The 16930-nt window shown below is 35.4% G+C and overlaps 1 protein-coding gene across 1 annotated transcript in view; it reads left to right on the forward strand.

The window, feature by feature from the left end:
• Positions 1-548: 548 nt before the first annotated feature.
• Positions 549-16930, forward strand: part of esrrb (estrogen-related receptor beta) — a 76832-nt gene continuing 60450 nt past the window's right edge. The window contains exon 1 of the mRNA XM_073827065.1: positions 549-797. Coding sequence (XP_073683166.1) covers positions 748-797 — 50 coding nt within the window. The 5' untranslated portion in view covers positions 549-747. The remainder of the gene's footprint in view (positions 798-16930) is intronic.

A 16930-nucleotide genomic window follows, 5' to 3' on the forward strand; every position in this document is an offset into this window, starting at 1 on the left:
TATGAAAAAAACATCCTTTTGATTAGTGCTTTGCAGTTAACACAATGAATAAATGAGCACAGATTTTACAAACTGTCATTGTAATTTGAAATAACAATCCTGTTTGTAAGTGTAAAATAAACAAAACAAAACAAAAGAGTTTCCTCTTCAGATTCACCTCAAATAAGATATGTTTTGTCCGTTTGCTTTATATATCTGCTTCAGTCTGTTGTAGAGCCTGGCTGCTCGTGTGTGCGATCGTCTGTGGGAGTATTTCAGCACAGTGCACATCAGCCCTGCCTCCTGCTCTCTTCCCCCTCCCCCTCCCCAGTGTAGCCCCGCCCCATCAGTGTGCTTAAGCCACGCCCCTCTGAGGCAGCAGCCAACAGCAGCTGTTCCATATTCATCAAGCTCTTCAGTCTTAAAGAGGCCGACACTGAGCATGCAAACACTCATTTCTGCCTCTCCACTGCTCACACGCTCATCGTAGCGCGCTTTCCTGCTGCCGCTGCAGCCTCGCTCGCTCTCTCTCTCTCCGCTTCACCCTGACCAGCCCCCCTCCCCCTCACTCACACACGTGCATGCGCACACACACACACACACACACACACACACACATACATGCGTACCTGAGCTGTCGGTGGGCTGGAGGGGCTTTTCGCCGCAACTTTTCTGAAGGTGCTCGCTTGTGGTTTTGGGGGGAGAGGCGAGTGTCCGGCGTATCCTCTTTCCTTCTTCTCTTCCTCCTGGAATGCTAAAACTGGGCTGATGGACATTTCCGAACTTTGCATCCCTGATCCTCTCAGCTATCATAACCAGTAGGTGCATCGTTCTCTTTCATGCACTAACACTGCTTTCTGTTTTCTTGCTCTTTGCATGTCTGTTCAGTTTTCTCGCACTGGTTGAACTTTCTGCTGCTGTGATAGAAATGTTTTTGCAGTTGCATGGACACAGTGTTACTTTCCAGTCAATCTTATGTTTCAAATGTCAGAAGAGCGAGGTTTAGAGGCACTTTTGTTCTTGTGATTTAATGTAGGTTGTTTGTTTGTTGTAGAGTGTTGCGTGAAGCATGCGTCCCAGCAGTCGGACGCTCTTCTAGAGCCGTTTGTGTTTGAAAACAAGTCTTAAGGGTTCAGGCAGAACAAAAGGCATGGGACGGATGTTTGTTTATTAAATGAATTAAATGAATGAGAGCGGAAATGGTGAAACAAAGGTCTTTTGGATGAAGTGGCCCCAGAGGAGCAGCTGAAGGGGTCCAGGTGTCCCGGGGCCGTCTGAGAGCCGCTCTGAGATGTTGTGCTTGCTTTATAAAGATTAGGAAGATTTTGTTTTATTTTGCATCTTATTTTCTTATCATAATATTTTTATATTTTTTGTATGAACTGCATGAAACACTTTCTCTCTAAATTATCTTAGTTGCATTTGAACATTATTGTGGAACATAAACATCAAGGGTGTGTGTACAGTATGTCACAAGGTTTTAAATTTCTAATTTAAAACAGTAACTGAAACAATTCTAATCATAAAAAAATCAACGTGATCAAAAGTGTAATGTGTGTTGATCCATTAATGGATTTTTGAATATGGATTTTTTCCATTTACTCTCAGTAACATGTCAAACTAACAGCTCTGACATAATGAAAATGGCCCAAATGCAAACTCTGTGTGTGTGTGTTTTGGGTAAATTACACTAGATTACACTCTGCACACTTTAGTCATCTTAAACACACATATTTTAAGCTGCTTTGAAGTTAAGACGGATTACAAAGGTTCAATACAGCTCAGCTGCTCTGACGCCTCCACGCATGCATTTCCACAATCGCGTTTGCCATTAGTAAACCTTTGTTTAAAATTAGTTAGTTTCAGATGTGCATAGTTTGTTTTTATTTAAAATTCTTATTTTTATTTAGAGTAATTTGTTTTGTACAAATTATTGTAGTTCCAGTTCAAATTTATAATCTGAAATAGTGTAAAGGTTTCCTTTACTAATGTTTTATTTAGTGATTTAATTGTTATGAAGAGTTTTAAAAATGTTATGCTTAAAAGATACAAAAGATTTTTTCATGATTTATTTGTCTGTCATTAAATATGCATCCAATAAATCGAATCGAATTACTGCTGGTTTGTTGCGTAAACCCCATCATGTTAGACTTTTATTTGACAAACTGTTAATGTAGCAAATTATTTTGATCCATAAATGTGTAATAAGTATAGAAAATAATAAATAACATTTTTCATTATGATAAATAGCTTCTACTCTTCAATACATAGGCATTGAGGTAGTTAAGTCTCCACGTCGCGGAGGTGATATTGATAAATTGCTTTTACAGCGTGAGGCTTTTTGGATTTTTACATTAGACACGTTGTCCCCTAGAGGACTAAATGAAGATTTTGATATTCGTCCATTTCTTTAAATTATTGTTATGTCTATACATAGGGGTGTGTGTTTCTCTTAATGTATATAATATATCAAAGGTTTTGGTGTGGCTAATTTCATTTCATTTCATTAATTTGATGTATACTTGCAGGTACAAAATCAAGAAAAGTGTTTTTTGAAGTGTACATTAATAACAATATTGTTGTATTTTGCATAGTTTTACATAATGGTCAGTAACATGGTGTTTGGTCATGTGATTTTGATCACCTGGAGATATAAAGAGTTGCACATTAGCATTCAATTTGTCTGATGAAGAGCCTGCATGCTCGAAACCTAACATACGCTATGCGAAAGTTGTTTTAAAAATAAATATTTTTGATATTTTTGGAGCTTTGGTGTTGCCGACTTTACACTTTATTTTGTACTTGTTGCTTTTTAGTCGAGCACCCATTTGAGACTGATGTGCGTGCTTTTGTTTAATTTTTCTTCATTATGAATTTAAAAAATGTCAACACACCTGCTAATGCATTTTAAATTTAGTTATTTACTTGGTAGGTTTTTTTAATGTGTGTGTGTGTGTGTGTGTGTGTGTGTGTGTAATAGAGGAACCTGTTTTAGTTTTTTGACTTGCCTTATTGTGCATCTATACGTTTATTTGTTATTATTGAAAAATGCACTATTTTAGTTTTAGTTAGTAAGCACTTCTTAAAAAAATTCAACAAATGTTGTTGAAGTGATTTTATACAATGTGTTTTTAACAATTTAAAATGAACACCAAGAGCAAAGTGAGCGGCTGGCTGTGTGTGATTATGGCTGTTGATGGATAACTGATGGGCTTGCATGTCTGTCACACACACTGTCCTCAAATGCACCGCTGCACTGGATTCACATCGAAACGGCCACCGGTAAATGTTTACAGGCACGTGTGTTGAGATTGATTCAGCAGCTGCATCGCTCCTGTGTCTCCTGTCTTTTGTTTGTTAACCATATGCTGCGTTTAAGTGTGTTCTTGTGTAGATCCGAGCCATTCAGAAACGTGGCGTTACAGCCGGTCACTTTGACGTCTTCTTTAGTCAGCTGGGATATTCAATATGACCCGGAGCGAAGACTGACTAGACGTATTCTCGCTCGTTGCGGCCTCATTTCAGGCTCTTCGCAGAGATGACAGCTGGATTGTGTCCGTATGCAGAAAACCTCCATAAGCAGCGCAAGGCAAATTCAATTGAACAATTGTTTGACTTCATTACCGAGTTGGCGGATCGAGCGCATAAAGAGCGTATCTGTGGCGTTTCCGTTTTCCCTCTTCCGTTTTATCGCATTAGGTTGGGAAAAAAGCAGCTATGGGAATTGCATTAGTGCATCTTAAGTTAAAAGCTCGGCGCTCTTTGAGCAAGTGTTTCAGTGCTGTTGGGTTAATCAGATTTTTGCTGTCTGTGAGGAGATGCTATCGCGGGTAACCAAAGCGGCCGGCTCTGACACTATCCAGCTGGGATCAGCTTACAGTAATTTGGTTTCAGAAAACATTACTCACACAGATCCATGGCTGTGGTCAGCCCACATATTCATGAGCTCTGGAGAGGGTTTCGATTCTCTCCGCGAGCCCTTCGCCGGCCAGCTGACCTTTGGCCAAAACGAGCACGCTTCCGATTCGCTGCGTGCTTTTTCAAACAAACACTCAGACTCTAGGTACCAGCGGGGGATTGTTTTTGGTGAGTGCAGCGCAGTGTTTTTATATGCACATGCAGCGTGTCACTCACCTGCGTTCTTTCCGTTGCGAGTTTATTATCAACACATGCTCTGCTGAGGGTCTTTGCTCTATATTTGTCATCTGTGCACAATATAATCCTGATTCACACTCTTAACACCTCTAACTCTCTCTAACCAGCTTGTTTTATGCATCACAAGCATGCATTGTAACAAATGCATTTCCACTGCACTAAAGCTTCTTTAGTAGAAAAATGGTTCTTCTATGGCATTGCAATCTTTATTTCTAAGAGTGTAGTGTTTTGCAGCTGTCAAACATTCAAAGAATGACACATTTCTCAATAATGCATGTGTAAATTCCCAAAATGCATGTGTATTGAGACAGAAGGGCTGTGTTGTAGCGCCAGCGCTGCGGTCTCAGCGTGTCTTGATGGTAGGGTCACATTCAGCGCTCTCACACCCTGCGGCAGTGACCGAACCGCCCGACGTCGCCCATTCGTCCCCCAATTCTCACTGAGGTAACCTTGGCCACGCCGTGACAGCAGGTTTAAAAATAAACCCAGCTCCTTTAGCGTGCTGAGGATAAAGGCCCTCCAACGCATGGCGCATGGGGGGTCTTGCACACACACACACACACACACACACACACACACACACACACACACACACACACACACACACACACATGCATGCTCACTCAGAGGAGACCACAGGGGAAGCAGTGATGCTATAAACACAGCAGGGCTTGCAAGTAACAAATACTAACTTTAGCATGACAATTGCATCATATTTACAATGTTACAGTCTTTTGAATATTCAGTTTGACCATTACAAACTTTTGCAAATAGAAAATAAACTTTTTTTTTTCTGCTGTGTCTAAGCAATATCACATCATTTATTTAAAATGTGATATTTTTTTTAATGTCTATATAGTTTTTATGCATTTTTTTTTATTTCAGTTTTTAGTAAATTGAGTTAAACTTTGCCATTGCAACCAGCTGAAATATGTTATTTTGCATCATATTTGTAATAGATAAATTAATTTTTAAATTATTTTTGTTTTAGATATTTTTCAGTTAACATTAGTTTTGTTTGTGTTTTATTTTATTTTATTCTATTATTTCTAGTCAGCTGAAATAACCTTATTTTTGTTTTATATATCTTTCAGTTAACATTTTTTTTTTTTTTTTTTTAGTCAGCTGTAATGCATCTCACGTCGCTGATGTCCAACCCGTCCGTAGCAGTTGCTCTCTATTTGCATCAATCCCACGCATTGAGAGTAAACGATCCGAGCGCCGCGTCCTGATTTGCTCGGTAATCAAATGTTGCGGGGGGAAAATGCTAAGTCCGCTAATTTACACTTTGGAGAGGAGGGGAGAAAAAAAAAACCGTGAGGCCGAATGTCCGCGGGGCGGTACGCGGGCGTTTATCAGAGAATGGTATTGGTATTGAGCGGCCAGTCGTTTGAAGGTTATGTTTCTGAGCAGTAATTGAAATGCAAAATAACATTAGGATCGATGGTTAGCTCTGTTTATTTATGAAATCAATATTGAAACGGTCTGTCACCATTGCGGCTCTGATTCCACCTGACAGCCAAACTGAGTGTGCTGCGTCCAGACCTCCGGCGGCCCGAGACACAGTCATTACCTGCGCTGCGGGCAGGAGCGGAAGCGCCAGGAACTGGGTGGGATTTAGGAAAGGAAATGATGTCGCCACAGGTGTGTGAGATGCCCAGCAAGGCTTTTAGGGTTCTGACTGCTTGTTCTGTCTCTGTGCATTTGGTTTGCGTGCATATCTAACAGAACAACATATTTCCTTTATTTCTTTCTCTCCTTTTTATTAATTTTTGTAAACGTTTGGGGTTGGTAAGATTTATAAATGTTTCTGAAAAACATCTCTTATGCTCACCAAGGCTGCATTTATTTATAAAAAATGTGAAATATTTTTTACAATTTAAAAAAGCTGTTTTCTATGCGAACATCTGCTGAAATGTAATTTATTTCTGTAATCAAATCTGAATTTTAGGCATCATTACTGCAGTCTTCAGCATCACACGATCCTTCAGAAATCATTCTAATATGCTGGTTTGCTGCTCAACAAACATTTCTGATTATTATCAATGTTGAAAACAGTTGTGCTGATAAATATTTTTGTTGAAACAGTCCTACCTTTTATTTTTCAGAATTCACAGATGAATATAAAGTTCAAAAGAACAGCATTTATGTAAAATATTTATGTAAGATATTCATAGTAAAATATCTTTTGTAACATTATAAATGTATTTAATATAACTTTTTATCTTACTGACCCCAAACTTTTAAATGGTAGTTTCACCTGAAGAGTAACAAACACTGATCTGTTTTTTTGAGCGGCCCAACATCTGACTCAACCAATGACGTGAGTTTGGAGGCGGAGCTTACTTTTTGACAGGGGGAGAGTTTGGAGAACACAACTGACCTTTAATAATAGTGTGTTATTTGATGTTTTGTTAGTTGTTTGTCAGTTCAAGATATTGACACTGCTGATATTATACGGCTTGGCTGCACTAAACAAGATAGAAATAGTGAGAGGTAAACAGTAAGTCAATTATTAACACACGTGTTTTAGATGAGAGCTTTTGAAATGCTTTTAATTCAGGACCCTGTTTATGTACTCGACAACAAGTGTGTCACTCAACCGTTCCATGTTGACATCTGTCTAATATTACCGACTGCTCTCAAAATACCGCTCACTGGACACACGACAAAACAAGGATATGCAAAGTTGATAAGATCATTTATTTTGCTATTATAACTGTTTTGTGTGTTTACTTCATTTCTGTATTCAGACACACTCTTCGCATCTATTAGGCTTTGCTGGTCTGTGGGAATGTGTTTTAATTCAGTGTGGAGGTGACACAATCTGCGTCTGCTCTCATGCTGACCTGTGAATGCTCACAGATCATCAGAGGACGTTACAATGGAAATCTGCTGCGTTCATGAAGGTGAGCTGCAGTCAGATGACATGGAAAACCTCCTGCTCCAGTGACGGGAGAGAGTTCATTTGTACGTCACCTGAGTTTGTCAGGCGCCGCTCATTTGAGATCCGTAATTTTCCACACGAACATGTGCTAGTGCTCACAAAAGCAGCTTTTCTGTAAGAATTATTGTCATCTGCTGTCAGATGTTATTGTGAGTGCTCAATAGTGACATTAAAATTAATCAGACGGGATATTTGGTAAAATAACACAAAAGGCAAGATCATACAGCTGGTTAGGTGCTGATTCTGTTGGAGCAAAGCAGTGAACAGACAGACAAATGCAGTTCATTAGAGGACAGTGTTTACAGAGAGGAGTGTAATGATGACACTGTTTAAAAAAAAAGGAAGCTAGGAGTTTAAAACATTTGGTATTAAGTTCTCTATAGTAAAATATAACACAAGTGTAATCTGAGTTAGTGTTTTAGTGACATTTACACAAAGGCTTCTACTTGAAAAATGTGAGACCGCAGCCAAACAAGGGTTATTCGAGCTTGTGTTGGTAAACATGGTAAGGTTAAGGTTAAATGAGAAAGACTACATTAAACTGTTCATTTAAATGTTAATTTAATTCAGTTGGGCCAAAAGAAGTGTCAGCATGTCAAGTTAAAAATAAAAGTTGCTGTATACTGTAGGGTGCTTTTAATCGTACCAAATAACTCCAAGTCGAATACAAACAGGCTTTACTTAAAATCACAGGATTCTGAGAATCAGCTTAAAATAAATGAGCACATTTCACTATTAAATATATGTGTCAAAGATTAAATAATTTAGGAGATTTTGCATGATTTATTCAGGTAGATTTCATTAAAAAAAAAAACAAGCTTTAAAAACTTCTCAAAAATATTATGTGTGATATTGTTACTATATTGTTTTTTACAGTGATATGCATTAGTGTATAGGTTCAATTGAAAATAATTAAATACAATCCTTAAAAAAACAGTTGAAAACATGTCTTCTTTTTTTATTTTTAACTACTTACAGATTATTTTTAAATATACTTCTACTGTATTTTACTTAGTTAAACATTTTAAATATATGATGTTTTATAGAAATTATGTCTTTATTGTCATTTTAAGCCATTTCTCAGCAAATACACTGAAAAAAAGTATTCATTGAATTTATATTTTTTAAGGTATGTGGTTGCAATTAATTTAGTAGTTAATTATGTAGTTGACTAACTTTCCCTTTTTTTTTTTTACTTAAATGCAGCTAAAATAAATCTGATTGCAACCACTTACCTTAAATAAATTTGTAAATTCAGTGAATTTTTTTTTCAGTGTACATAATACTGACATTAGCCTGAAAAATATTAAGATATATATTAACTTTATGACGCAGCCTCAGTATAAAACACTGCAAATGAGTGCAATGTAATTTCTAAAATAATTCTAATATTATTTATTTTCTTAGCTCAGAGTGGTTTCTCCCAAGTTATTTTTGGAGAGGTTAAAAATCTTCTTTAAATATATGATTTTGTCAGCATCAGCTGAAGTTTGTGTTGTTTTTGCTTATACAAGTGAAGATGCATGTGTACATTTCTGTGTCATGAGCTCAGATATGTTGAAGATGAGCATGTGATTTCATGCATTGCGTCAGCTGTATTTCACACGTTACTGTTACGCCGATGGACTCGTTTAGTGGCACAATCTCATAATGCACCTGTCACAGTTCACATGTCATCTGACGTTTCTGTCTTGTGCTTTAGGATTGTTACGGCATTATGCAATTGCAAGTTCACAGAAGACGGAGTGAAAATAGACATTCATGGTTTATACGTGAGGGTGTTTGTGCTCGTGCAAATAAATGTGTCAAGCCGTACACACACAGTATAAGTTGGTCTCGTTCAGACGACATGAATCATACGCTCATCTGCCTCTGTGTCTTACATTAGGAGCATATTTGATTTGGCAGCTAATTATTTAGCAGAAAAATGAGGAATATGCATTATTTCTAGTGTAAAGAGGGAAAAAGGGGAACGGTTTTAAAAAAACCTTCCCAAGTGTGCTCCACGCGAGGAATGAACTACTTTTTCATATGATGAACTGTTCAATTCAAGAGGGAGCTTTACCGTTGGGCTCACACACTTTTACATGTTAACTCTTTCACTGCCGCATTCGTCACACTGCCTGATTTGCACTCCTGCATTATACAGTATATGTGCACATTATTTGGAAACCGAATTACTACAGACCACAAATCATTTAAAGCAGTTCAATTACAGTCAAGCTACCCTTTAAGTAGTTTGATACACTACAAGAAAAACAAAAAGCACATTAAAGCAATTCAACTGGATAATGTGTTTTTAAATACAGTATATAACCATCCGATTAAACACGAACCCACACACTGATTTAATATCTAAACTGTTCTGTTGCATTAGAGATTTGTATAAATTAAACAATATGTACATTACATATATTCTGTATGTATTTATTTTTGTAGACATTAGGCCATTTTTCCTAATTTAGTTTTTCCGAAAACATCAAAGTACATAGTTTCGGGGAGAGAAAACCTTTTAGTTATTTTTAGTTATTTTATTTTGTTATGTTGTTGTTATTTATTAGCGTTTGTTATTTTCATATGTATTACTATTATTATTTATGTGTATTAATTTATATTATATATTGTTTAATATATGCATTTATTCATTCTAAGGAAAGAAAGGGTTTTTTTTTAAATTTATTTTTAGTTATATTATCATGTTTTATTGTACTATGTTATGTTTTTATATTTATTTATAAATATTAAAATAATAAAAAATAAAATAAAAAAATTATGTATAAATCCCCATCATTTATTTTACTTTTTTTTTTGAAGTCAGAAATATAACGATGAACATCAGGTTTTAACTAAAGACATATACAGAGAGTGAAAAGAAATGAATGAATTGTAGCACAAAAGTAGCACATGTATATTTGTAGCAATAGCCAAAAATACAGTGTGGGGCTCAAAATGATCGATTTTCTTTTATGCCAAAAATCATTCGAATTTTAATTTTTATCATGTTCCATGAAGATATTTTGTAAATTTCCTACTGTAAATATATCAAGATGTTTTGATTAGTAATATGCATTGCTAAGAACTTCATTTGGACAACTTTACAGGTGATTTTCTCAATTTTTGATTTTTTTGCACCCTCAGGTTCCAGATTTTCAAATTGTACTGTACGTGAATGCATTTGGTAGATGCTTTTAGCAGGCATTTTGTGCTTAATCAAAACAAAATTAATCTTTCGCATTACATAATAATTTAAAATAAACTAGTATAGACAAAAAGATGAGTACAAATTTAAATCTTGCTTAAAATCACTTACATTTCAACTTATATTTGATAGGTGTGTCAAATTTAGAATTCTTTACATTCTGAAAAAAATTTCTGAATGCATATATTTGATGCTTTTATCTGAGGCTATGAAATTATAAATGTCTTTACTGTAACTTTTGATCAATTTAATGTGTCCTTCCTTACTAAATAAAAGTATTAATTTATTTAAAATTAAATTTAAAAAATACATACTGACTCCAGACTGTTGAATGCTAGTAAAACTACTGTTTTTAGAAGCTGGTTATATAAAACTCATAACTACTATTAATAACCAGGATTTTAAACAAAGGTCATATTCCATGAAGATATTTTGTACATTTACTACCGTAAATATATCAAATATTTTTGATTAGTAAAATGCATTGCTAAAAACTTCATTTGGACAACTTTAAAGGTGATTTTCTAAATATTTAGATTTTTTTGCACCCTCGGATTCTGGCTTTTCAAATAGTTGTATCTCAACCAAATATTGTCTTATCCTAACAAACCATGCATCAATGGAAAGCTTATTTTTCAGCTTTCAGATGATGTATAAATCTAAATTTCAAAAAATTATGGTTTGGATTTGTGGTCCAGGGTCACAATTGTTTTTATTTTGATCTGAAATAAATCATCCAAATTAACCAGTTCGCAAAAATGATGCAGTTTGGTCAAAGAAAAGACTGAAAACACAAAAACAGTGATGTTCAGAGTTATCACTCTGAAAAAAGCAGTGCAGTTTGTGACTGTCCAACACTGTATATATTTACGTGAAATTATTGTGAGGTCAGTCTGCAGCTTGTTGTGTTCACTATGGTTTGATTTGAGCAAGCTGTCATTTCTGAGCATGAATTGTGTTTGCTAGGGCTAAAGGCTAATGGCTGCCAGTTGTTTCCTACAGTATGTGGCATATGAGAGCGCTAGTTAGAGATGTGACGCGTGTCTCTCCTCCCCCACATCCTGAGCGCAGGAAGGACGAGGCGGGGATCGATAGATGCGATCTGTTTCTGGGCCTGCAGCGGGACGTGGCGTGCTAAAGGCTCATGGTGTTGTCGCGAGTGAGCTCATAGTTTGATAAAGGCTGCAGAGGCAATGCGAAGCAGACGGACTAAATTTAATCCTTGGCCCAGGAGTTTAATTGGCGGAGAGACGGGCCGAGTCGGGCCGGTGTCTGTCCTTCTGCAGTAACCGGGCACCGTCACCGAATATCGATCTGTCTCCCTCTCACCTTGCTGTTTTCTTCACTCCTTCTCCTTCTTTCTCTCTCCGTGGTGCAAACTCTCAGCGTCTCATTCATTCAGTGAGGAGTTTTTTCTGCTGGATGCTCAGACTAGCTGTTGAGATTGTTACTTGCTGTTTTACTGGCCCTAACCACAGAAATGAGTTTATAATGCCAGAACAAAATAGCTGGAGTTGAGTCATGCCTTACTTTTGGAAAGACGTTCTGTGGTGTGACATGCTAAACTATTTTAAAACTCATAATTATAGAATTATTATGCTTGCCGATTTTATGAGGTCATTAAGTGAATGATGACATCGAATATTTGTACTTTAACTCTGTGATATGTGTATTATTAAATTTAAAATTCTTGAACAATTTTAAACAATTTTATAAATACAGATTTAATTTGTTTTTAATAAATAAATTACGGAATATATGATATAATTTAATATAAATTAAATATATTGTAAGACAATATTAAATAATAAATATTTAAAAACAATATGAACATTATGCTTTCCTTGCACACCAAAATTATGTATTTTGATGTTGTCAGAAAAACAGCTTAATGTACACACACACACACACACACACACACACACACACACACATATATATATATATATATAGATGAAGAGTTCATTTGCAAAAATACCAAACTCTGTTTTTCTGAAAGTTTTTTACTGTGTTATCATATCTTTTTTGTGGTTAATTGTGTTAGTATATATATATATATATATATATATATATATATATATATACTAACACAATAAAACACAATAAAGATTTTTTTTACATTTATTTTTTAAATTAAAACAACCCAACTGCAGTTTGGTTGAAATTACTTGGAATGCAAAAAAAAATACATTTTACATACAATTACATTTTAAAAACCAAAAAAGTACTCTGTACAAATCACTGTTGCAACAGAAAATAATACTGAACATTTTAGTTGTATGTAATGCATCACCTTCATCAGTCATTGTGATTTTATGATGTCAAAAAATACAAAAACAAGAAATGATGTGGAATTATGGGTATGGATGAACATCATTATTCAGAGGGTCATTTGTCAACACAAGACCATTCAAAACGAGCTTGTATTGACAAAAAGATGATTAAAATAACATCTAAAATATGCTTTACTTAAGCACTATAACTATGTCAGTTATCCTAATATTTACATTTTTGTTGTTGTTGTTGTTTTCCCCCTTTAAAAAATGTGATTTGGTTTTACATTTTGAATTATTTACATAAATGCATTTACTTTTAAAATCTGTCACACCAAAATGATGTCATATTTAAAAAGTTTAGTAAACATTTAATCAACAACTGACTTGAAATCACATTTGAATCTGAAATTGTAGGACATTGTGTTTCTTTTCATTTGGAGTAATTTACCTGAATGCATTTGATTATCTCAAGTGACTTCAGTTCATCCAAGGTAACCCATGACCTTACTATTACTAACACCAGCTGAGCTGCAGAAGATACAGCATTTGCTGTAAATGAACTCATTAGTACTGATGATGCAGTGTTATTTCTCCATTTAATCGGCTTCATTTGCAGCTACGATGTTGAAACACCACAGAAGCCCGGTTGTTGATGTCTGAAGGGCACAATTGCGATCAGCAAGTGCTCTTCCTCTCTCTCTCTCTCTCTCTCTCTCTCTCTGTCTATTTCTCATTGGCCGTGTTCCACCTTCTTAGATCAGTCGCTCATAAATCCTTGTCAAATTCCTCCTTCGCTTTTTAACAAAGTGCTCGTCTTCACCTTTCCCCTTCTCTCTGTTTATCTCTGCACTAATGAATGAGCGGCTCTCCGCTGCGGCCCGAGATTAAAACGGCTCCCAGGGGCCTGAGCGAGTGCTGCTTAGCCCTGTTACCACACTTCACACACACACACAACGTTAGAGAACGGCCCCATGGTCGGCATGAGCCCCGTATTCCCTCGGTGGCTGTTAACCTGGGGCCTTTTTATGGGCAGGCATTTCCAAGTGGCCCTCGGTGGGCTTTCGTCCCACTCGCCCGGAGCCCTGAACGAACCCTGTTTCATTTGCATTGATGAAATAGAGCTCTGCAAGCACAATACAAAACTGTTCACCGCTCAGACAACAAATGCAATAAATGCAGTATGTTTGTTAGTGGAATAAATAGTGTTTGTGCATGAGCTCTGCGTGATGGGGAGACGCGAGGAGCACAAGAGCATGTCAGGAGTTAATTGAGTTCCTCTCCGCTGGCTGTTCCTTTATCAGCCCATCAGCTGCGGCCCTCTGACCGATCTCCCCTCCACCCCGCCAGGGCATCTGATACCGCGTGTGTGTGTGTGTGTGTGTGTGTGTGTGTGTGTTACGAACCTGCTGACTCTATGAGACTCAAATATGAAAGACTCACTGCTTTAGAAGAATGCATACAGCTTTCAGCTTTTAACTTCTACATATGCACTACCATTCAAAAGTTTGGAGTTTTGTAATGTTTATAAAAGAAGTCTCTTCTGCTTACAAAAATACAGTAAAAATGTAAAATATTTTTACAATTTAAAATAGCTATTTCTATGTGAATCTATGTTAAAATGCAATTTATTTCTGTGATCAAAGATGAATTTTAAGCATCATTACGGCAGTCTTCAGTGTCACGTGATCTTTCAGAAATCATTCTAATATGCTGATTTACTGCTCAAGAAGCGTTTCTGATTATTATCAAAGTTGAAAACAGTTGTTCTGCACAATATAAACATTGTGTGAGACATTTTATTTTTCAGGATTTACAGATGAATAGAAAGTTTAAAAGAACAGCATTTAGAAAAAAGAAACATTTGTAGCATTATACATTTTTTAAGTCATTTGTGGCACCACAGAACAATTTAAAATAAACTGATAAAAAACATTATTACAAATGAAATCTACAATATACCTTTGCTTAAAAAGACATGCATTTCAACCTGACATATTGATGGACATGTTATGTGTCAAATACTTCATCCAAAACAAACAATTTGGTTTTACATTTGGAATTATTTACTGTACATTAATGCATTTGGTAGATGTTTTTACCTGAATATTTGTACTTAAACAAAACAAAATTAATATTTGTCATTACATGATCATTTAAAATGAACTAGTATAGACAAAAGATGAGTAAAAAAAAGTAAATCAAGTATAAAATCATTCACATTTCAACTCATAATTGATAGGCGTGTCAAATTTATAAATTTTTACATTTGGAAAATGAATGCATTTGATGCTTTTATCTGAGGCAATTAAATAATTATAAATCTATAAATGTCAATTTAATTAAAGTTTAAGGTGCATAGAAGAACCTTTTTTGTTTAAATGGTTCCATAAAGCACCTTTAACATCTAAAGAACCTTTCTGTTTCACAAAAGGCAAAAGAAGGTTCTTCAGATTAGAAAAAGGTAAGAAAGAGATGGTTCTTTAAAGAACCAAAAATGGTTCTTCTATGGCATCACTGTGAAGAACCCTATAAAGCACCTTTATTTTTAAGAGTGTTCCTTACTAAATAAAAGTATTAGTCTCTTAAAAAAATACATACTGACTCCAGACTTTTGAACGCTAGTAAAAATGTTGTTAGAAGCTGATTATATAAAACTAATAACTTCTAGAATACTACTAAAATACTTTAATGCTACTATATTCAATTCAATTTTCAAATTTAACTCAGTGTGTCACTTGCTGTTTCTTTGTGTCTATTGATTTATTTATTTATTTAAGTGGAATTGACTTGTAAATCCTGCACCAAATGTTTTAAGTGTAGGGCTGAGTAATATGATAGTGTGGTATAAATCCAGATATACTCATTTAAATAGTTTGGATGATCAAATGGGTGTATTTAGTGTTCCGATTCGCTATTAGTAGGGTCTAGGTAGGTTTTGGATCATGTTTCAGTGTAGTTGAAGACCTATTGCATTCAGGTTCTTTGCTGGGGAAGTATCTGCTGCTCAGGTCTATAACAGCACTTTGTTAAGAATCATAGACTTCAGAGCAAAGCTGAGGGTTTCTGAGAGATCTTCAGGCTAACTGGTGTCCAGCGCTGTGGCGGGAGTGCAATTCTATTACAGCGGCTGAAATTCTGTTAGTATGAGCGGCTGGAATCAGATTAGGCCCGAACTGAACATGATGCTCGGTGGGCTCCACTCAGCATGAATTTAAATGGGTTGACCGTGAACAAAAGCAGACGTGAGGAGATCAGCCCGAGGAAACCAACGGGTCCTTGACTCCACCTGACACAGCGACAGGAGACAGAAACGACAGCGGGACGGGGTTAAACACACCGCACAACAGAAACTCATATCACTGTAACAAACTGAACATGAAGAAATTGAAAGAATAGCATTGCCTCTGTTATATTTCTGCTGCAATCCTGTAGCTCAAATAGTATTAGTAGAGCAGTGATGCTTGCAACACCAAAGTAATGGGTTTGATTCCCAGGGAATGCTTGATAAAATCTGTACCTTAAATGCATTGTAATTCAAAAAAATAATAATTCTTGAAATATAAGAATATAAAAATAAAAGTTTTCTGCAGAGTTATAAATCTACAGTAATGACTGGTTTATCAAAATTGAATGAGATGAGAAAGAAGGACTGATAAAATAATGCAAAGATTATAGATCAGCTATTGCATCATCGTCTTTAGTTTCATGCAATAAACAGAATAACAGGGCAGTCTGATTCACTAAAGAATGACTCTTTTGAACTGATTCATTTAGTGAATCATTCACAAAATCATGAATCACAACTCGTGAGTTATCAGCTTTGTGTCTGTTTAAAACCTAGAATAACAAATGTAATGTGCTAAAAACTAACAAGAATCGTAGTAATAATAATAATCTTAGTTCATAAAACATTTACTAATTGATTGCCAAAAATCAAAAGCTGTCTGTTTAAATATCTGTTAATAATATTTAATTGACGAAGTAACATAAAATAAAAGTGAACAGTTCTGTTTTTATTAACTAACAATAACAAAGATAAATATTGTAACAAATGTATTGCTCATTGTTAGTTAATTTTAGCCAATGCATTAACTAATGCTATTAAATGGGACTTTATTGGAAAGTGTGTGAGTTTTTTAAAAATAATGATTTAGAAAAAGTTTTTCGTTTCTTTTTTAGCCAAAATAGTTTTTGTTGTTTCTTTTTAAATTGTGCATTTGAAAATTGGGACGAGAATCATTCCTGTTTATGAACAGTCATAATATAAAAATTTTGGCACCAGATGTCATATTTTGTCTTTTTTTTTTTTTTTTTTTTTTTGAGGTTTTCCTCAAATGCACTGAAAATCTTAAAAAAATGTGCATTTGAAATCTA

This window comes from Garra rufa, chromosome 21, assembly GCF_049309525.1.
Source record: "Garra rufa chromosome 21, GarRuf1.0, whole genome shotgun sequence".
Taxonomy (NCBI): domain Eukaryota; kingdom Metazoa; phylum Chordata; class Actinopteri; order Cypriniformes; family Cyprinidae; genus Garra; species Garra rufa.